The 22,894-nt window shown below is 32.7% G+C and overlaps 1 protein-coding gene across 1 annotated transcript in view; it reads left to right on the top strand.

Moving 5' to 3' along the window:
* Positions 1-22,894, top strand: part of LOC105337911 (protein eyes shut homolog) — a 43,802-nt gene that overhangs the window by 17,453 nt on the left and 3,455 nt on the right. The window contains exons 13-75 of the mRNA XM_066085180.1: positions 69-182; positions 357-470; positions 784-897; positions 1,140-1,253; positions 1,428-1,541; positions 1,860-1,973; positions 2,216-2,329; positions 2,504-2,617; positions 2,931-3,044; positions 3,287-3,400; positions 3,575-3,688; positions 4,007-4,120; positions 4,363-4,476; positions 4,651-4,764; positions 5,081-5,194; positions 5,437-5,550; positions 5,725-5,838; positions 6,155-6,268; positions 6,511-6,624; positions 6,799-6,912; positions 7,209-7,340; positions 7,583-7,696; positions 7,871-7,984; positions 8,304-8,417; positions 8,660-8,773; positions 8,948-9,061; positions 9,378-9,491; positions 9,734-9,847; positions 10,022-10,135; positions 10,454-10,567; positions 10,810-10,923; positions 11,098-11,211; positions 11,528-11,641; positions 11,884-11,997; positions 12,172-12,285; positions 12,602-12,715; positions 12,958-13,071; positions 13,246-13,359; positions 13,676-13,789; positions 14,320-14,433; positions 14,748-14,861; positions 15,104-15,217; positions 15,392-15,505; positions 15,824-15,937; positions 16,180-16,293; positions 16,468-16,581; positions 16,898-17,011; positions 17,254-17,367; positions 17,543-17,656; positions 17,970-18,083; positions 18,326-18,439; positions 18,753-18,872; positions 19,115-19,228; positions 19,405-19,518; positions 19,832-19,945; positions 20,188-20,301; positions 20,477-20,590; positions 20,905-21,018; positions 21,256-21,369; positions 21,544-21,657; positions 21,972-22,085; positions 22,324-22,437; positions 22,753-22,866. Of these exons, the coding sequence (XP_065941252.1) occupies positions 69-182; positions 357-470; positions 784-897; positions 1,140-1,253; positions 1,428-1,541; positions 1,860-1,973; positions 2,216-2,329; positions 2,504-2,617; positions 2,931-3,044; positions 3,287-3,400; positions 3,575-3,688; positions 4,007-4,120; positions 4,363-4,476; positions 4,651-4,764; positions 5,081-5,194; positions 5,437-5,550; positions 5,725-5,838; positions 6,155-6,268; positions 6,511-6,624; positions 6,799-6,912; positions 7,209-7,340; positions 7,583-7,696; positions 7,871-7,984; positions 8,304-8,417; positions 8,660-8,773; positions 8,948-9,061; positions 9,378-9,491; positions 9,734-9,847; positions 10,022-10,135; positions 10,454-10,567; positions 10,810-10,923; positions 11,098-11,211; positions 11,528-11,641; positions 11,884-11,997; positions 12,172-12,285; positions 12,602-12,715; positions 12,958-13,071; positions 13,246-13,359; positions 13,676-13,789; positions 14,320-14,433; positions 14,748-14,861; positions 15,104-15,217; positions 15,392-15,505; positions 15,824-15,937; positions 16,180-16,293; positions 16,468-16,581; positions 16,898-17,011; positions 17,254-17,367; positions 17,543-17,656; positions 17,970-18,083; positions 18,326-18,439; positions 18,753-18,872; positions 19,115-19,228; positions 19,405-19,518; positions 19,832-19,945; positions 20,188-20,301; positions 20,477-20,590; positions 20,905-21,018; positions 21,256-21,369; positions 21,544-21,657; positions 21,972-22,085; positions 22,324-22,437; positions 22,753-22,866 (7,206 nt within the window). The remainder of the gene's footprint in view (positions 1-68; positions 183-356; positions 471-783; positions 898-1,139; positions 1,254-1,427; positions 1,542-1,859; positions 1,974-2,215; positions 2,330-2,503; positions 2,618-2,930; positions 3,045-3,286; positions 3,401-3,574; positions 3,689-4,006; positions 4,121-4,362; positions 4,477-4,650; positions 4,765-5,080; positions 5,195-5,436; positions 5,551-5,724; positions 5,839-6,154; positions 6,269-6,510; positions 6,625-6,798; positions 6,913-7,208; positions 7,341-7,582; positions 7,697-7,870; positions 7,985-8,303; positions 8,418-8,659; positions 8,774-8,947; positions 9,062-9,377; positions 9,492-9,733; positions 9,848-10,021; positions 10,136-10,453; positions 10,568-10,809; positions 10,924-11,097; positions 11,212-11,527; positions 11,642-11,883; positions 11,998-12,171; positions 12,286-12,601; positions 12,716-12,957; positions 13,072-13,245; positions 13,360-13,675; positions 13,790-14,319; positions 14,434-14,747; positions 14,862-15,103; positions 15,218-15,391; positions 15,506-15,823; positions 15,938-16,179; positions 16,294-16,467; positions 16,582-16,897; positions 17,012-17,253; positions 17,368-17,542; positions 17,657-17,969; positions 18,084-18,325; positions 18,440-18,752; positions 18,873-19,114; positions 19,229-19,404; positions 19,519-19,831; positions 19,946-20,187; positions 20,302-20,476; positions 20,591-20,904; positions 21,019-21,255; positions 21,370-21,543; positions 21,658-21,971; positions 22,086-22,323; positions 22,438-22,752; positions 22,867-22,894) is intronic.

Genomic DNA, 22,894 nt, shown 5'->3' with positions numbered 1-22,894 from the left:
GCATTGACAAAATATTGAAGATCATTTTGTGTTGATTCTGTTCATGCAGCTGGTACTTGAAATTGTAGATATCGATGACTGCAATCCAGAGCCTTGTCAAAACAACGGAACCTGTACAGACCTGGTCAACGACTACCAATGTAGTTGTGATGCAGGATTCAATGGACCAAATTGTGAAAACAGTAAACACCATACCTGCATAATGAATTTGTTTCTGGGAATCTAAAAAACCTTCAATGTGTTACTTCATGAACATTTGATATTCGTGAAATATGGTGTAATTTTAATCATAAACATCCGAATAAGAATTGTTGAGAAAAAAATTCTGTTCATTCAGTTGGTACTTGAAATTGTAGATATCGATGACTGCAATCCAGAGCCTTGTCAAAACAACGGAACCTGTACAGACCTGGTCAACGACTACCACTGTGATTGTGTTGCAGGATTCAATGGAACAAATTGTGACATCAGTAAGCACTATCAATGCGTTATATTTTCCTTTTATGCAAAAGACACAATACACGTGTCTCTAGAAATATTTGAACTAGATTTTAACTATTTCATTTTACTATTTGCTTTAAATTGAATGAACAAATGTTTCATAATATGACTGTTTACAAACCCTCCCTACCCCATACGCATCTTCATTCCGGTTCAAATTCCAGATATTTTTAACTTACTTACATATAAAAGAAGTTCCAAGCAATTTTGAGGGTAACAAAGCACATGGATTAGTGTTCATTATTTTAGTAGTATAGATATATTGAACGTTGTGTATTTCAGATATCGATGAGTGTGCATCTCAACCTTGTCAGAACAATGGAACTTGTATAGATCTGATCAATGATTACACATGTGCTTGTACTGTCGGTTTTAATGGAACGAACTGCACAATTGGTAAGTTGGAATATATTTTACTTCTTGTGAATGTTTTCAACTAAGAACCAAGTTATTGTAATAATATTGTAAACAATGCAGTTGATTGAGAATACTTTACTTTTGAATCTTTGATCCAATGATAAACAAGAGCAAATACATATCTAGTCTGTATAGGACATGCATCAAAATCATAGACTAAAAATTGTAGATAATTTCGTTTTGATTCTGTTCATGCATGCAGCTGGTACTTGAAATTGTAGATATCGATGACTGCAATCCAGAGCCTTGTCAAAACAACGGAACCTGTACAGACCTGGTCAACGACTACCAATGTAGTTGTGATGCAGGATTCAATGGAACAAATTGTGAAAACAGTAATCACCATACCTGCATAATGAAATTGTTTCTGGGAATCCAGAAAACCTTCAATGTGTTACTTCATGAACATTTGATATTCGTGAAATATGGTGTCATTTTAATCATAAACATCAGAATAAGAATTGTCGAGAAAAAAATTCTGTTCATTCAGTTGGTACTTGAAATTGTAGATATTGATGACTGCAATCCAGAGCCTTGTCAAAACAACGGAACCTGTACAGACCTGGTCAACGACTACCTCTGTGATTGTGTTGCAGGATTCAATGGAACAAATTGTGACATCAGTAAGCACTATCAATGCGTTATATTTTTCTTTTATGCAAAAGACACAATACACGTGTCTCTTTAAATATTTTAAGTATATTTTTTTAATTATTTGATTTTACTATTTGTTTTAAATTAAATTGAAAAATGTTTCATAATATGACTGTTTACAAACCCTCCCTACCCCATATGCATTTTCATTCCGGTTCAAATTCCAAATATTTTTAACTTACTTACATATAGAAAAAAAGTTCCAAGCAATTTTGAGGGTAACAAAGCACATGAATTAGTGTTCATTATTTTAGTAGTATAGATATATTGAACGTTGTGTATTTCAGATATCGATGAGTGTGCATCTGAACCTTGTCAGAACAATGGAACTTGTATAGATCTGATCAATGATTACACATGTGCTTGTACTGTCGGTTTTAATGGAACGAACTGCACAATTGGTAAGTTGGAATATATTTTACTTCTTGTGAATGTTTTCAACTAAGAACCAAGTTATTGTAATAATATTGTAAACAATGCAGTTGATTGAGAATACTTTACTTTTGAATCTTTGATCCAATGATAAACAAGAGCAAATACAAATCTAGTCTGTATAGGACATGGATCAAAATCATAGACTAAAAATTGTAGATAATCTCGTTTTGATTCTGTTCATGCATGCAGCTGGTACTTGAAATTGTAGATATCGATGACTGCAATCCAGAGCCTTGTCAAAACAACGGAACCTGTACAGACCTGGTCAACGACTACCAATGTAGTTGTGATGCAGGATTCAATGGAACAAATTGTGAAAACAGTAATCACCATACCTGCATAATGAAATTGTTTCTAGGAATCCAGAAAACCTTCAATGTGTTACTTCATGAACATTTGATATTCGTGAAATATGGTGTCATTTTCATCATAAACATCAGAATAAGAATTGTCGAGAAAAAAATTCTGTTCATTCAGTTGGTACTTGAAATTGTAGATATCGATGACTGCAATCCAGAGCCTTGTCAAAACAACGGAACCTGTACAGACCTGGTCAACGACTACCTCTGTGATTGTGTTGCAGGATTCAATGGAACAAATTGTGACATCAGTAAGCACTATCAATGCGTTATATTTTCCTTTTATGCAAAAGACACAATACACGTGTTATATAAATATTTGAACTAGATTTTAACTATTTGATTTTACTATTTGTTTTAAATTAAATTGAAAAATGTTTCATAATATGACTGTTAACAAACTGTCCCTACCCCAAACGCATTTTCGTTCCAGTTCAAATTCCAGATATTTTTAACTGACTTACATAAAAAAAAAAGTTCCCAGCAATTGTGAGGGTAACAAAGCACATGGATTAGTGTTCATTATCTTACTAGTATTGATGTATTGAACGTTGTGTATTTCAGATATCGATGAGTGTGCATCTGAACCTTGTCAGAACAATGGAACTTGTATAGATCTGATCAATGATTACACATGTGCTTGTACTGTCGGTTTTAATGGAACGAACTGCACAATTGGTAAGTTGGAATATATTTTACTTCTTGTGAATGTTTTCAACTAAGAACCAAGTTATTGTAATAATATTGTAAACAATGCAGTTGATTGAGAATACTTTACTTTTGAATCTTTGATCCAATGATAAACAAGAGCAAATACAAATCTAGTCTGTATAGGACATGCATCAAAATCATAGACTAAAAATTGTAGATAATTTCGTTTTGATTCTGTTCATGCATGCAGCTGGTACTTGAAATTGTAGATATCGATGACTGCAATCCAGAGCCTTGTCAAAACAACGGAACCTGTACAGACCTGGTCAACGACTACCAATGTAGTTGTGATGCAGGATTCAATGGAACAAATTGTGAAAACAGTAATCACCATACCTGCATAATGAAATTGTTTCTGGGAATCCAGAAAACCTTCAATGTGTTACTTCATGAACATTTGATATTCGTGAAATATGGTGTCATTTTCATCATAAACATCAGAATAAGAATTGTCGAGAATAAAATTCTGTTCATTCAGTTGGTACTTGAAATTGTAGATATCGATGACTGCAATCCAGAGCCTTGTCAAAACAACGGAACCTGTACAGACCTGGTCAACGACTACCTCTGTGATTGTGTTGCAGGATTCAATGGAACAAATTGTGACATCAGTAAGCACTATCAATGCGTTATATTTTCCTTTTATGCAAAAGACACAATACACGTGTCTCTTTAAATATTTTAAGTATATTTTTTTAATTATTTGATTTTACTATTTGTTTTAAATTAAATTGAAAAATGTTTCATAATATGACTGTTTACAAACCCTCCCTACCCCATATGCATTTTCATTCCGGTTCAAATTCCAGATATTTTTAACTTACTTACATATAAAAAAAAAGTTCCAAGCAATTTTGAGGGTAACAAAGCACATGAATTAGTGTTCATTATTTTAGTAGTATAGATATATTGAACGTTGTGTATTTTAGATATCGATGAGTGTGCATCTCAACCTTGTCAGAACAATGGAACTTGTATAGATCTGATCAATGATTACACATGTGCTTGTACTGTCGGTTTTAATGGAACGAACTGCACAATTGGTAAGTTGGAATATATTTTACTTCTTGTGAATGTTTTCAACTAAGAACCAAGTTATTGTAATAATATTGTAAACAATGCAGTTGATTGAGAATACTTTACTTTTGAATCTTTGATCCAATGATAAACAAGTGCAAATACAAATCTAGTCTGTATAGGACATGCATCAAAATCATAGACTAAAAATTGTAGATAATCTCGTTTTGATTCTGTTCATGCATGCAGCTGGTACTTGAAATTGTAGATATCGATGACTGCAATCCAGAGCCTTGTCAAAACAACGGAACCTGTACAGACCTGGTCAACGACTACCAATGTAGTTGTGATGCAGGATTCAATGGAACAAATTGTGAAAACAGTAATCACCATACCTGCATAATGAAATTGTTTCTGGGAATCCAGAAAACCTTCAATGTGTTACTTCATGAACATTTGATATTCGTGAAATATGGTGTCATTTTCATCATAAACATCAGAATAAGAATTGTCGAGAAAAAAATTCTGTTCATTCAGTTGGTACTTGAAATTGTAGATATCGATGACTGCAATCCAGAGCCTTGTCAAAACAACGGAACCTGTACAGACCTGGTCAACGACTACCTCTGTGATTGTGTTGCAGGATTCAATGGAACAAATTGTGACATCAGTAAGCACTATCAATGCGTTATATTTTCCTTTTATGCAAAAGACACAATACACGTGTCTCTTTAAATATTTTAAGTATATTTTTTTAATTATTTGATTTTACTATTTGTTTTAAATTAAATTGAAAAATGTTTCATAATATGACTGTTTACAAACCCTCCCTACCCCATACGCATTTTCATTCCGGTTCAAATTCCAGATATTTTTAACTTACTTACATATAAAAGAAGTTCCAAGCAATTTTGAGGGTAACAAAGCACATGAATTAGTGTTCATTATTTTAGTAGTATAGATATATTGAACGTTGTGTATTTCAGATATCGATGAGTGTGCATCTGAACCTTGTCAGAACAATGGAACTTGTATAGATCTGATCAATGATTACACATGTGCTTGTACTGTCGGTTTTAATGGAACGAACTGCACAATTGGTAAGTTGGAATATATTTTACTTCTTGTGAATGTTTTCAACTAAGAACCAAGTTATTGTAATAATATTGTAAACAATGCAGTTGATTGAGAATACTTTACTTTTGAATCTTTGATCCAATGATAAACAAGAGCAAATACAAATCTAGTCTGTATAGGACATGCATCAAAATCATAGACTAAAAATTGTAGATAATTTCGTTTTGATTCTGTTCATGCATGCAGCTGGTACTTGAAATTGTAGATATCGATGACTGCAATCCAGAGCCTTGTCAAAACAACGGAACCTGTACAGACCTGGTCAACGACTACCAATGTAGTTGTGATGCAGGATTCAATGGAACAAATTGTGAAAACAGTAATCACCATACCTGCATAATGAAATTGTTTCTAGGAATCCAGAAAACCTTCAATGTGTTACTTCATGAACATTTGATATTCGTGAAATATGGTGTCATTTTCATCATAAACATCAGAATAAGAATTGTCGAGAAAAAAATTCTGTTCATTCAGTTGGTACTTGAAATTGTAGATATCGATGACTGCAATCCAGAGCCTTGTCAAAACAACGGAACCTGTACAGACCTGGTCAACGACTACCTCTGTGATTGTGTTGCAGGATTCAATGGAACAAATTGTGACATCAGTAAGCACTATCAATGCGTTATATTTTCCTTTTATGCAAAAGACACAATACACCTGTCTCTTTAAATATTTTAAGCATATTTTTTTCATTATTTGATTTTACTATTTGTTTTAAATTAAATTGAAAAATGTTTCATAATATGACTGTTTACAAACCCTCCCTACCCCAGACGCATTTTCATTCCGGTTCAAATTCCAGATATTTTTAACTTACTTACATATAAAAGAAGTTCCAAGCAATTTTGAGGGTAACAAAGCACATGAATTAGTGTTCATTATTTTAGAAGTATAGATATATTGAACGTTGTGTATTTCAGATATCGATGAGTGTGCATCTGAACCTTGTCAGAACAATGGAACTTGTATAGATCTGATCAATGATTACACATGTGCTTGTACTGTCGGTTTTAATGGAACGAACTGCACAATTGGTAAGTTGGAATATATTTTACTTCTTGTGAATGTTTTCAACTAAGAACCAAGTTATTGTAAGAATATTGTAAACAATGCAATTGATTGAGAATACTTTACTTTTGAATCTTTGATCCAATGATAAACAAGAGCAAATACAAATCTAGTCTGTATAGGACATGCATCAAAATCATAGACAAAAAATTGTAGATAATCTCGTTTTGATTCTGTTCATGCATGCAGCTGGTACTTGAAATTGTAGATATCGATGACTGCAATCCAGAGCCTTGTCAAAACAACGGAACCTGTACAGACCTAGTCAACGTCTACCAATGTAGTTGTGTTGCAGGATTCAATGGAACAAATTGTGAAAACAGTAAACACCATACCTGCATAATGAATTTGTTTCTTGGAATCCAGAAAACCTTCAATGTGTTACTTCATGAACATTTGATTTTTGTGAAATATGGTGTCATTTTCATCATAAACATCAGTATAAGAATTGTCGAGAAATAAATTCTGTTCATTCAGTTGGTACTTGAAATTGTAGATATCGATGACTGCAATCCAGAGCCTTGTCAAAACAACGGAACCTGTACAGATCTGGTCAACGACTACCACTGTGATTGTGTTGCAGGATTCAATGGAACAAATTGTGACATCAGTAAGCACTATCAATGCGTTATATTTTCCTTTTATGCAAAAGACACAATACACGTGTTATATAAATATTTGAACTAGATTTTAACTATTTGATTTTACTATTTGTTTTAAATTAAATTGAAAAAATGTTTCATAATATGACTGTTTACAAACTGTCCCTACCCCAAACGCATTTTCGTTCCAGTTCAAATTCCAGATATTTTTAACTGACTTACATAAAAAAAAAAGTTCCAAGCAATTGTGAGGGTAACAAAGCACATGGATTAGTGTTCATTATCTTACTAGTATTGATGTATTGAACGTTGTGTATTTCAGATATCGATGAGTGTGCATCTGAACCTTGTCAGAACAATGGAACTTGTATAGATCTGATCAATGATTACACATGTGCTTGTACTCTCGGTTTTAATGGAACGAACTGCACAATTGGTAAGTTGGAATATATTTTACTTCTTGTGAATGTTTTCAACTAAGAACCAAGTTATTGTAATAATATTGTAAACAATGCAGTTGATTGAGAATACTTTACTTTTGAATCTTTGATCCAATGATAAACAAGAGCAAATACAAATCTAGTCTGTATAGGACATGCATCAAAATCATAGACTAAAAATTGTAGATAATTTCGTTTTGATTCTGTTCATGCATGCAGCTGGTACTTGAAATTGTAGATGTCGATGACTGCAATCCAGAGCCTTGTCAAAACAACGGAACCTGTACAGACCTGGTCAACGACTACCAATGTAGTTGTGATGCAGGATTCAATGGAACAAATTGTGAAAACAGTAATCACCATACCTGCATAATGAAATTGTTTCTGGGAATCCAGAAAACCTTCAATGTGTTACTTCATGAACATTTGATATTCGTGAAATATGGTGTCATTTTAATCATAAACATCAGAATAAGAATTGTCGAGAAAAAAATTCTGTTCATTCAGTTGGTACTTGAAATTGTAGATATTGATGACTGCAATCCAGAGCCTTGTCAAAACAACGGAACCTGTACAGACCTGGTCAACGACTACCTCTGTGATTGTGTTGCAGGATTCAATGGAACAAATTGTGACATCAGTAAGCACTATCAATGCGTTATATTTTCCTTTTATGCAAAAGACACAATACACGTGTCTCTTTAAATATTTTAAGTATATTTTTTTAATTATTTGATTTTACTATTTGTTTTAAATTAAATTGAAAAATGTTTCATAATATGACTGTTTAGAAACCCTCCCTACCCCATATGCATTTTCATTCCGGTTCAAATTCCAAATATTTTTAACTTACTTACATATAAAAAAAAAAGTTCCAAGCAATTTTGAGGGTAACAAAGCACATGAATTAGTGTTCATTATTTTAGTAGTATAGATATATTGAACGTTGTGTATTTCAGATATCGATGAGTGTGCATCTGAACCTTGTCAGAACAATGGAACTTGTATAGATCTGATCAATGATTACACATGTGCTTGTACTGTCGGTTTTAATGGAACGAACTGCACAATTGGTAAGTTGGAATATATTTTACTTCTTGTGAATGTTTTCAACTAAGAACCAAGTTATTGTAATAATATTGTAAACAATGCAGTTGATTGAGAATACTTTACTTTTGAATCTTTGATCCAATGATAAACAAGAGCAAATACAAATCTAGTCTGTATAGGACATGCATCAAAATCATAGACTAAAAATTGTAGATAATCTCGTTTTGATTCTGTTCATGCATGCAGCTGGTACTTGAAATTGTAGATATCGATGACTGCAATCCAGAGCCTTGTCAAAACAACGGAACCTGTACAGACCTGGTCAACGACTACCAATGTAGTTGTGATGCAGGATTCAATGGAACAAATTGTGAAAACAGTAATCACCATACCTGCATAATGAAATTGTTTCTAGGAATCCAGAAAACCTTCAATGTGTTACTTCATGAACATTTGATATTCGTGAAATATGGTGTCATTTTCATCATAAACATCAGAATAAGAATTGTCGAGAAAAAAATTCTGTTCATTCAGTTGGTACTTGAAATTGTAGATATCGATGACTGCAATCCAGAGCCTTGTCAAAACAACGGAACCTGTACAGACCTGGTCAACGACTACCTCTGTGATTGTGTTGCAGGATTCAATGGAACAAATTGTGACATCAGTAAGCACTATCAATGCGTTATATTTTCCTTTTATGCAAAAGACACAATACACCTGTCTCTTTAAATATTTTAAGTATATTTTTTTCATTATTTGATTTTACTATTTGTTTTAAATTAAATTGAAAAATGTTTCATAATATGACTGTTTACAAACCCTCCCTACCCCATACGCATTTTCATTCCGGTTCAAATTCCAGATATTTTTAACTTACTTACATATAAAAGAAGTTCCAAGCAATTTTGAGGGTAACAAAGCACATGAATTAGTGTTCATTATTTTAGTAGTATAGATATATTGAACGTTGTGTATTTCAGATATCGATGAGTGTGCATCTGAACCTTGTCAGAACAATGGAACTTGTATAGATCTGATCAATGATTACACATGTGCTTGTACTGTCGGTTTTAATGGAACGAACTGCACAATTGGTAAGTTGGAATATATTTTACTTCTTGTGAATGTTTTCAACTAAGAACCAAGTTATTGTAATAATATTGTAAACAATGCAGTTGATTGAGAATACTTTACTTTTGAATCTTTGATCCAATGATAAACAAGAGCAAATACAAATCTAGTCTGTATAGGACATGCATCAAAATCATAGACTAAAAATTGTAGATAATTTCGTTTTGATTCTGTTCATGCATGCAGCTGGTACTTGAAATTGTAGATATCGATGACTGCAATCCAGAGCCTTGTCAAAACAACGGAACCTGTACAGACCTGGTCAACGACTACCAATGTAGTTGTGATGCAGGATTCAATGGAACAAATTGTGAAAACAGTAATCACCATACCTGCATAATGAAATTGTTTCTGGGAATCCAGAAAACCTTCAATGTGTTACTTCATGAACATTTGATATTCGTGAAATATGGTGTCATTTTCATCATAAACATCAGAATAAGAATTGTCGAGAATAAAATTCTGTTCATTCAGTTGGTACTTGAAATTGTAGATATCGATGACTGCAATCCAGAGCCTTGTCAAAACAACGGAACCTGTACAGACCTGGTCAACGACTACCTCTGTGATTGTGTTGCAGGATTCAATGGAACAAATTGTGACATCAGTAAGCACTATCAATGCGTTATATTTTCCTTTTATGCAAAAGACACAATACACGTGTCTCTTTAAATATTTTAAGTATATTTTTTTAATTATTTGATTTTACTATTTGTTTTAAATTAAATTGAAAAATGTTTCATAATATGACTGTTTACAAACCCTCCCTACCCCATATGCATTTTCATTCCGGTTCAAATTCCAGATATTTTTAACTTACTTACATATAAAAAAAAAGTTCCAAGCAATTTTGAGGGTAACAAAGCACATGAATTAGTGTTCATTATTTTAGTAGTATAGATATATTGAACGTTGTGTATTTTAGATATCGATGAGTGTGCATCTCAACCTTGTCAGAACAATGGAACTTGTATAGATCTGATCAATGATTACACATGTGCTTGTACTGTCGGTTTTAATGGAACGAACTGCACAATTGGTAAGTTGGAATATATTTTACTTCTTGTGAATGTTTTCAACTAAGAACCAAGTTATTGTAATAATATTGTAAACAATGCAGTTGATTGAGAATACTTTACTTTTGAATCTTTGATCCAATGATAAACAAGTGCAAATACAAATCTAGTCTGTATAGGACATGCATCAAAATCATAGACTAAAAATTGTAGATAATCTCGTTTTGATTCTGTTCATGCATGCAGCTGGTACTTGAAATTGTAGATATCGATGACTGCAATCCAGAGCCTTGTCAAAACAACGGAACCTGTACAGACCTGGTCAACGACTACCAATGTAGTTGTGATGCAGGATTCAATGGAACAAATTGTGAAAACAGTAATCACCATACCTGCATAATGAAATTGTTTCTGGGAATCCAGAAAACCTTCAATGTGTTACTTCATGAACATTTGATATTCGTGAAATATGGTGTCATTTTCATCATAAACATCAGAATAAGAATTGTCGAGAAAAAAATTCTGTTCATTCAGTTGGTACTTGAAATTGTAGATATCGATGACTGCAATCCAGAGCCTTGTCAAAACAACGGAACCTGTACAGACCTGGTCAACGACTACCTCTGTGATTGTGTTGCAGGATTCAATGGAACAAATTGTGACATCAGTAAGCACTATCAATGCGTTATATTTTCCTTTTATGCAAAAGACACAATACACGTGTCTCTTTAAATATTTTAAGTATATTTTTTTAATTATTTGATTTTACTATTTGTTTTAAATTAAATTGAAAAATGTTTCATAATATGACTGTTTACAAACCCTCCCTACCCCATACGCATTTTCATTCCGGTTCAAATTCCAGATATTTTTAACTTACTTACATATAAAAGAAGTTCCAAGCAATTTTGAGGGTAACAAAGCACATGAATTAGTGTTCATTATTTTAGTAGTATAGATATATTGAACGTTGTGTATTTCAGATATCGATGAGTGTGCATCTGAACCTTGTCAGAACAATGGAACTTGTATAGATCTGATCAATGATTACACATGTGCTTGTACTGTCGGTTTTAATGGAACGAACTGCACAATTGGTAAGTTGGAATATATTTTACTTCTTGTGAATGTTTTCAACTAAGAACCAAGTTATTGTAATAATATTGTAAACAATGCAGTTGATTGAGAATACTTTACTTTTGAATCTTTGATCCAATGATAAACAAGAGCAAATACAAATCTAGTCTGTATAGGACATGCATCAAAATCATAGACTAAAAATTGTAGATAATTTCGTTTTGATTCTGTTCATGCATGCAGCTGGTACTTGAAATTGTAGATATCGATGACTGCAATCCAGAGCCTTGTCAAAACAACGGAACCTGTACAGACCTGGTCAACGACTACCAATGTAGTTGTGATGCAGGATTCAATGGAACAAATTGTGAAAACAGTAATCACCATACCTGCATAATGAAATTGTTTCTAGGAATCCAGAAAACCTTCAATGTGTTACTTCATGAACATTTGATATTCGTGAAATATGGTGTCATTTTCATCATAAACATCAGAATAAGAATTGTCGAGAAAAAAATTCTGTTCATTCAGTTGGTACTTGAAATTGTAGATATCGATGACTGCAATCCAGAGCCTTGTCAAAACAACGGAACCTGTACAGACCTGGTCAACGACTACCTCTGTGATTGTGTTGCAGGATTCAATGGAACAAATTGTGACATCAGTAAGCACTATCAATGCGTTATATTTTCCTTTTATGCAAAAGACACAATACACCTGTCTCTTTAAATATTTTAAGCATATTTTTTTCATTATTTGATTTTACTATTTGTTTTAAATTAAATTGAAAAATGTTTCATAATATGACTGTTTACAAACCCTCCCTACCCCATACGCATTTTCATTCCGGTTCAAATTCCAGATATTTTTAACTTACTTACATATAAAAGAAGTTCCAAGCAATTTTGAGGGTAACAAAGCACATGAATTAGTGTTCATTATTTTAGTAGTATAGATATATTGAACGTTGTGTATTTCAGATATCGATGAGTGTGCATCTGAACCTTGTCAGAACAATGGAACTTGTATAGATCTGATCAATGATTACACATGTGCTTGTACTGTCGGTTTTAATGGAACGAACTGCACAATTGGTAAGTTGGAATATATTTTACTTCTTGTGAATGTTTTCAACTAAGAACCAAGTTATTGTAATAATATTGTAAACAATGCAGTTGATTGAGAATACTTTACTTTTGAATCTTTGATCCAATGATAAACAAGAGCAAATACAAATCTAGTCTGTATAGGACATGCATCAAAATCATAGACTAAAAATTGTAGATAATTTCGTTTTGATTCTGTTCATGCATGCAGCTGGTACTTGAAATTGTAGATATCGATGACTGCAATCCAGAGCCTTGTCAAAACAACGGAACCTGTACAGACCTGGTCAACGACTACCAATGTAGTTGTGATGCAGGATTCAATGGAACAAATTGTGAAAACAGTAATCACCATACCTGCATAATGAAATTGTTTCTAGGAATCCAGAAAACCTTCAATGTGTTACTTCATGAACATTTGATATTCGTGAAATATGGTGTCATTTTCATCATAAACATCAGAATAAGAATTGTCGAGAAAAAAATTCTGTTCATTCAGTTGGTACTTGAAATTGTAGATATCGATGACTGCAATCCAGAGCCTTGTCAAAACAACGGAACCTGTACAGACCTGGTCAACGACTACCTCTGTGATTGTGTTGCAGGATTCAATGGAACAAATTGTGACATCAGTAAGCACTATCAATGCGTTATATTTTCCTTTTATGCAAAAGACACAATACACCTGTCTCTTTAAATATTTTAAGCATATTTTTTTCATTATTTGATTTTACTATTTGTTTTAAATTAAATTGAAAAATGTTTCATAATATGACTGTTTACAAACCCTCCCTACCCCATACGCATTTTCATTCCGGTTCAAATTCCAGATATTTTTAACTTACTTACATATAAAAGAAGTTCCAAGCAATTTTGAGGGTAACAAAGCACATGAATTAGTGTTCATTATTTTAGTAGTATAGATATATTGAACGTTGTGTATTTCAGATATCGATGAGTGTGCATCTGAACCTTGTCAGAACAATGGAACTTGTATAGATCTGATCAATGATTACACATGTGCTTGTACTGTCGGTTTTAATGGAACGAACTGCACAATTGGTAAGTTGGAATATATTTTACTTCTTGTGAATGTTTTCAACTAAGAACCAAGTTATTGTAATAATATTGTAAACAATGCAGTTGATTGAGAATACTTTACTTTTGAATCTTTGATCCAATGATAAACAAGAGCAAATACAAATCTAGTCTGTATAGGACATGCATCAAAATCATAGACTAAAAATTGTAGATAATCTCGTTTTGATTCTGTTCATGCATGCAGCTGGTACTTGAAATTGTAGATATCGATGACTGCAATCCAGAGCCTTGTCAAAACAACGGAACCTGTACAGACCTGGTCAACGTCTACCAATGTAGTTGTGTTGCAGGATTCAATGGAACAAATTGTGAAAACAGTAAACACCATACCTGCATAATGAATTTGTTTCTTGGAATCCAGAAAACCTTCAATGTGTTACTTCATGAACATTTGATTTTTGTGAAATATGGTGTCATTTTCATCATAAACATCAGTATAAGAATTGTCGAGAAATAAATTCTGTTCATTCAGTTGGTACTTGAAATTGTAGATATCATTGACTGCAATCCAGAGCCTTGTCAAAACAACGGAACCTGTACAGATCTGGTCAACGACTACCACTGTGATTGTGTTGCAGGATTCAATGGAACAAATTGTGACATCAGTAAGCACTATCAATGCGTTATATTTTCCTTTTATGCAAAAGACACAATACACGTGTTATATAAATATTTGAACTAGATTTTAACTATTTGATTTTACTATTTGTTTGAAATTAAATTGAAAAAATGTTTCATAATATGACTGTTTACAAACTGTCCCTACCCCAAACGCATTTTCGTTCCAGTTCAAATTCCAGATATTTTTAACTGACTTACATAAAAAAAAAAGTTCCAAGCAATTGTGAGGGTAACAAAGCACATGGATTAGTGTTCATTATCTTACTAGTATTGATGTATTGAACGTTGTGTATTTCAGATATCGATGAGTGTGCATCTGAACCTTGTCAGAACAATGGAACTTGTATAGATCTGATCAATGATTACACATGTGCTTGTACTGTCGGTTTTAATGGAACGAACTGCACAATTGGTAAGTTGGAATATATTTTACTTCTTGTGAATGTTTTCAACTAAGAACCAAGTTATTGTAATAATATTGTAAACAATGCAGTTGATTGAGAATACTTTACTTTTGAATCTTTGATCCAATGATAAACAAGAGCAAATACAAATCTAGTCTGTATAGGACATGCATCAAAATCATAGACTAAAAATTGTAGATAATTTCGTTTTGATTCTGTTCATGCATGCAGCTGGTACTTGAAATTGTAGATATCGATGACTGCAATCCAGAGCCTTGTCAAAACAACGGAACCTGTACAGACCTGGTCAACGACTACCAATGTAGTTGTGATGCAGGATTCAATGGAACAAATTGTGAAAACAGTAATCACCATACCTGCATAATGAAATTGTTTCTGGGAATCCAGAAAACCTTCAATGTGTTACTTCATGAACATTTGAAATTCGTGAAATATGGTGTCATTTTAATCATAAACATCAGAATAAGAATTGTCGAGAAAAAAATTCTGTTCATTCAGTTGGTACTTGAAATTGTAGATATTGATGACTGCAATCCAGAGCCTTGTCAAAACAACGGAACCTGTACAGACCTGGTCAACGACTACCTCTGTGATTGTGTTGCAGGATTCAATGGAACAAATTGTGACATCAGTAAGCACTATCAATGCGTTATATTTTCCTTTTATGCAAAAGACAAAATACACGTGTCTCTTTAAATATTTTAAGTATATTTTTTTAATTATTTGATTTTACTATTTGTTTTAAATTAAATTGAAAAATGTTTCATAATATGACTGTTTACAAACCCTCCCTACCCCATATGCATTTTCATTCCGGTTCAAATTCCAAATATTTTTAACTTACTTACATATAAAAAAAAAGTTCGAAGCAATTTTGAGGGTAACAAAGCACATGAATTAGTGTTCATTATTTTAGTAGTATAGATATATTGAACGTTGTGTATTTCAGATATCGATGAGTGTGCATCTGAACCTTGTCAGAACAATGGAACTTGTATAGATCTGATCAATGATTACACATGTGCTTGTACTGTCGGTTTTAATGGAACGAACTGCACAATTGGTAAGTTGGAATATATTTTACTTCTTGTGAATGTTTTCAACTAAGAACCAAGTTATTGTAATAATATTGTAAACAATGCAGTTGATTGAGAATACTTTACTTTTGAATCTTTGATCCAATGATAAACAAGAGCAAATACAAATCTAGTCTGTATAGGACATGCATCAAAATCATAGACTAAAAATTGTAGATAATCTCGTTTTGATTCTGTTCATGCATGCAGCTGGTACTTGAAATTGTAGATATCGATGACTGCAATCCAGAGCCTTGTCAAAACAACGGAACCTGTACAGACCTGGTCAACGACTACCAATGTAGTTGTGATGCAGGATTCAATGGAACAAATTGTGAAAACAGTAATCACCATACCTGCATAATGAAATTGTTTCTAGGAATCCATAAAACCTTCAATGTGTTACTTCATGAACATTTGATATTCGTGAAATATGGTGTCATTTTCATCATAAACATCAGAATAAGAATTGTCGAGAAAAAAATTCTGTTCATTCAGTTGGTACTTGAAATTGTAGATATCGATGACTGCAATCCAGAGCCTTGTCAAAACAACGGAACCTGTACAGACCTGGTCAACGACTACCTCTGTGATTGTGTTGCAGGATTCAATGGAACAAATTGTGACATCAGTAAGCACTATCAATGCGTTATATTTTCCTTTTATGCAAAAGACACAATACACCTGTCTCTTTAAATATTTTAAGTATATTTTTTTCATTATTTGATTTTACTATTTGTTTTAAATTAAATTGAAAAATGTTTCATAATATGACTGTTTACAAACCCTCCCTACCCCAGACGCATTTTCATTCCGGTTCAAATTCCAGATATTTTTAACTTACTTACATATAAAAGAAGTTCCAAGCAATTTTGAGGGTAACAAAGCACATGAATTAGTGTTCATTATTTTAGAAGTATAGATATATTGAACGTTGTGTATTTCAGATATCGATGAGTGTGCATCTGAACCTTGTCAGAACAATGGAACTTGTATAGATCTGATCAATGATTACACATGTGCTTGTACTGTCGGTTTTAATGGAACGAACTGCACAATTGGTAAGTTGGAATATATTTTACTTCTTGTGAATGTTTTCAACTAAGAACCAAGTTATTGTAAGAATATTGTAAACAATGCAGTTGATTGAGAATACTTTACTTTTGAATCTTTGATCCAATGATAAACAAGAGCAAATACAAATCTAGTCTGTATAGGACATGCATCAAAATCATAGACTAAAAATTGTAGATAATCTCGTTTTGATTCTGTTCATGCATGCAGCTGGTACTTGAAATTGTAGATATCGATGACTGCAATCCAGAGCCTTGTCAAAACAACGGAACCTGTACAGACCTGGTCAACGTCTACCAATGTAGTTGTGTTGCAGGATTCAATGGAACAAATTGTGAAAACAGTAAACACCATACCTGCATAATGAATTTGTTTCTTGGAATCCAGAAAACCTTCAATGTGTTACTTCATGAACATTTGATTTTCGTGAAATATGGTGTCATTTTTATCATAAACATCAGAATAAGAATTGTCGAGAAAAAAAATTCTGTTCATTCAGTTGGTACTTGAAATTGTAGATATCGATGACTGCAATCCAGAGCCTTGTCAAAACAACGGAACCTGTACAGACCTGGTCAACGACTACCACTGTGATTGTGTTGCAGGATTCAAAAGAACAAATTGTGACATCAGTAAGCACTTTCAATGCGTTATATTTTCCTTTTATGCAAAAGACACAATACACGTGTTTCTATAAATATTTGAACTAGATTTTAATTATTGCATTTTACTTTTTGCTTTAAATTAAATAAAAAAGGTTTCATAATATGACTGTTTACAAACTGTCCCTACCCCATACGCATTTTCATTCCGGTTCAAATTCCAGATATTTTTAACTTATTTACATATAAAAAAAAGTTCCAAGCAATTTTGAGGGTAACAAAGCACATGGATTAGTGTTCATTATTTTAGAAGTATAGATATATTGAACGTTGTGTATTTCAGATATCGATGAGTGTGCATCTGAACCTTGTCAGAACAATGGAACTTGTATAGATCTGATCAATGATTACACATGTGCTTGTACTGTCGGTTTTAATGGAACGAACTGCACAATTGGTAAGTTGGAATATATTTTACTTCTTGTGAATGTATTCAACTAAGAACCAAGTTATTGTAAGAATATTGTAAACAATGCAGTTGATTGAGAATACTTTACTTTTGAATCTTTGATCAAATGATAAACAGGAATAAATTCAAATCTAGTCTGTATAGGACATGCATCAAAATCATAGACTAAAAATTGTAGATAATTTCGTTTTGATTCTGTTCATGCATGCAGCTGGTACTTGAAATTGTAGATATCGATGACTGCAATCCAGAGCCTTGTCAAAACAACGGAACCTGTACAGACCTGGTCAACGACTACCACTGTGATTGTGTTGCAGGATTCAATGGAACAAATTGTGACATCAGTAAGCACTATCAATGCGTTACATTTTCGTTTTATGCAAAAGACACAATACACGTGTCTCTAGAAATATTTGAACTAGATTTTAATTATTGCATTTTACTTTTTGCTTTAAATTAAATGAAAAAATGTTTCATAATATGACTGTTTAGAAACCCTCCCTACCCCATACGCATTTTCATTCCGGTTCAAATTCCAGATATTTTTAACTTACATACATATAAAAGAAGTTCCCAGCAATTTTGAGGGTAACAAAGCACATAAATTAGTGTTCATTATTTTAGAAGTATAGATATATTGAACGTTGTGTATTTCAGATATCGATGAGTGTGCATCTGAACCTTGTCAGAACAATGGAACTTGTATACATGTAGATCTGATCAATGATTACACATGTGCTTGTACTGTCGGTTTTAATGGAACGAACTGCACAATTGGTAAGTTGGAATATATTTTACTTCTTGTGAATGTTTTCAACTAAGAACCAAGTTATTGTAAGAATATTGTAAACAATGCAGTTGATTGAGAATACTTTACTTTTGAATCTTTGATCCAATGATAAACAAGAGCAAATACAAATCTAGTCTGTATAGGACATGCATCAAAATCATAGACTAAAAATTGTAGATAATTTCGTTTTGATTCTGTTCATGCATGCAGCTGGTACTTGAAATTGTAGATATCGATGACTGCAATCCAGAGCCTTGTCAAAACAACGGAACCTGTACAGACCTAGTCAACGACTACCAATGTAGTTGTGTTGCAGGATTCAATGGAACAAATTGTGAAAACAGTAAGCACCATATCTGCATAATGAATTTGTTTCTGGGAATCCAGAAAACCTTCAATGTGTTACTTCATGAACATTTTATTTTCGTGAAATATGGTGTCATTTTCATCATAAACATCAGAATAAGAATTGTCGAGAAAAAAAAATTCTGTTCATTCAGTTGGTACTTGAAATTGTAGATATCGATGACTGCAATCCAGAGCCTTGTCAAAACAACGGAACCTGTACAGACCTGGTCAACGACTACCACTGTGATTGTGTTGCAGGATTCAATGGAACAAATTGTGACATCAGTAAGCACTATCAATGCGTTATATTTTCGTTTTATGCAAAAGACACAATACACGTGTTTCTATAAATATTTGAACTAGATTTTAATTATTGCATTTTACTTTTTGCTTTAAATTAAATGAAAAAATGTTTCATAATATGACTGTTTAGAAACCCTCCCTACCCCATACGCATTTTCATTCCGGTTCAAATTCCAGATATTTTTAACTTACTTACAAATAAAAGAAGTTCCCAGCAATTTTGAGGGTAACAAAGCACATAAATTAGTGTTCATTATTTTAGAAGTATAGATATATTGAACGTTGTGTATTTCAGATATCGATGAGTGTGCATCTGAACCTTGTCAGAACAATGGAACTTGTATAGATCTGATCAATGATTACACATGTGCTTGTACTGTCGGTTTTAATGGAACGAACTGCACAGTTGGTAAGTTGGAATATATTTTACTTCTTGTGAATGTTTTCAACTAAGAACCAAGTTATTGTAAGAATATTGTAAACAATGCAGTTGATTGAGAATACTTTTCTTTTGAATCTTTGATTTAATGATAAACAAGAGCAAATACAAATCTAGTCTGTATAGGACATGCATCAAAATCATAGACTAAAAATTGTAGATAATCTCGTTTTGATTCTGTTCATGCAAGCAGCTGGTACTTGAAATTGTAGATATCGATGACTGCAATCCAGAGCCTTGTCAAAACAACGGAACCTGTACAGACCTGGTCAACGACTACCAATGTAGTTGTGTTGCAGGATTCAATGGAACAAATTGTGAAAACAGTAAACACCATACCTGCATAATGAAATTGTTTCTGGGAATCCAGAAAACCTTCAATGTGTTACTTCATGAACATTTGATATTCGTGAAATATGGTGTCATTTTCATCATAAACATCAGAATAAGAATTGTCGAGAAAAAAAATTCTATTCATTCAGTTGGTACTTGAAATTGTAGATATCGATGACTGCAATCCAGAGCCTTGTCAAAACAACGGAACCTGTACAGACCTGGTCAACGACTACCACTGTGATTGTGTTGCAGGATTCAATGGAACAAATTGTGACATCAGTAAGTACTATCAATGCGTTATATTTTCCTTTTATGCAAAAGACACAATACACGTGTCTCTAGATATATTTGAACTAGATTTTAATTATTTGATTTTACTTTTTGCTTTAAATTAAATGAAAAAATGTTTCATAATATGACTGTTTACAAACTGTCCCTACCCCATATGCATTTTCATTCCGGTTCAAATTCCAGATATTTTTAACTTACTTACATATAAAAAAAAGTTCCAAGCAATTTTGAGGGTAACAAAGCACATGAATTAGTGTTCATTATTTTAGTAGTATAGATATATTGAACGTTGTGTATTTCAGATTTCGATGAGTGTGCATCTAAACCTTGTCAGAACAATGGAACTTGTATAGATCTGATCAATGATTACACATGTGCTTGTACTGTCGGTTTTAATGGAACGAACTGCACAATTGGTAAGTTGGAATATATTTTACTTCTTGTGAATGTTTTCAACTAAGAACCAAGTTATTGTAATAATATTGTAAACATTGCAGTTGATCGAGAATACTTTACTTTTGAATCTTTGATCCAATGATAAACAAGAGCAATTACAAATCTAGTCTGTATAGGACATGCATCAAATCAAAGATTAAAAATTGTAGATAATTTCGTTTTGATTCTGTTCATGCAGCTGGTACTTGAAATTGTAGATATCGATGACTGCAATCCAGAGTCTTGTCAAAACAACGGAACCTGTACAGACCTGGTCAACGACTACCAATGTAGTTGTGTTGCAGGATTCAATGGAACAAATTGTGAAAACAGTAAACACCATACCTGCATATTGAATTTGTTTCTGGGAATCCAGAAAACCTTCAATGTGTTACTTCATGAACATTTGATATTCGTGAAATATGGTGTCATTTTCATCATAAACATCAGAATTAGAATTGTCGAGAAAAAAATTCTATTCATTCAGTTGGTACTTGAAATTGTAGATATCGATGACTGCAATCCAGAGCCTTGTCAAAACAACGGAACCTGTACAGACCTGGTCAACGACTACCACTGTGATTGTGTTGCAGGATTCAATGGAACAAATTGTGACATCAGTAAGCACAACCAATGCGTTATATTTTCCTTTTATGCAAAAGACACAATACACGTGTTCTATAAATATTTGAACTAAATTTTAATTATTTGATTTTACTATTTGCTTTAAATTAAATTGAAAAATGTTTCATAATATGACTGTTTAAGAACTCTCCCTACCCCATATGCATTTTCATTCCGGTTCAAATTCCAGATATTTTTAACTTACTTACATATAAAAAAAAAGTTCCAAGCAATTTTGAGGGTAACAAAGCACATGAATTAGTGTTCATTATTTTAGAAGTATAGATATATTGAACGTTGTGTATTTCAGATTTCGATGAGTGTGCATCTAAACCTTGTCAGAACAATGGAACTTGTATAGATCTGATCAATGATTACACATGTGCTTGTACTGTTGGTTTTAATGGAACGAACTGCACAATTGGTAAGTTGGAATATATATTTACTTCTTGTGAATGTTTCAACTAACAACCAAGTTATTGAAATAATATTGTAAACAATGCAGTTGATTGAGAATACTTTACTTTTGAATCTTTGATCCAATGATAAACAAGAGCAATTACAAATCTAGTCTGTATAGGACATGCATTAAAATCATAGACTAAAAATTGTAGATAATTTCGTTTTGATTCTGTTCATGCAGATGGTACTTGAAATTGTAGATATCGATGACTGCAATCCAGAGCCTTGTCAAAACAACGGAACCTGTACAGACCTGGTCAACGACTACCACTGTGATTGTGTTGCAGGATTCAATGGAACAAATTGTGACATCAGTAAGCACTATCAATGCGTTATATTTTCCTTTTATGCAAAAGACACAATACACGTGTCTCTAGAAATATTTGAACTAGATTTTGATTATTTCATTTTACTATTTGTTTTCAATTATATGAAAAAATGTTTCATAATATGACAGTTTACAAACTCTCCCTTCCCCATTCGTGCATATTTGTTCCGGTTTAAATTCCAGATATTTTGTAACTTACTAACATATAATAAAAGTTGCAAGCAATTTGAGGGTAACAAAGCATATGATTTAGTGTTCATTATTTTAGTAGTATAGATATATTGAATGTTGTGTATTTCAGATATCGATGAGTGTGCATCTCAACCTTGTCAGAACAGTGGATCTTGTATAGATCTGATCAATGATTACCAATGTAACTGTACTAATATGTTTAATGGAATGACTTGCACAGATGGTAAATTAGAATTTTTTTAAATATAATG

Source organism: Magallana gigas, chromosome 5, assembly GCF_963853765.1.
Source record: "Magallana gigas chromosome 5, xbMagGiga1.1, whole genome shotgun sequence".
Lineage (NCBI taxonomy): Eukaryota > Metazoa > Mollusca > Bivalvia > Ostreida > Ostreidae > Magallana > Magallana gigas.
The sequence above is the reverse complement of the archived record's forward strand: the minus strand, read 5'-3'. Positions and strand labels throughout refer to the sequence as shown.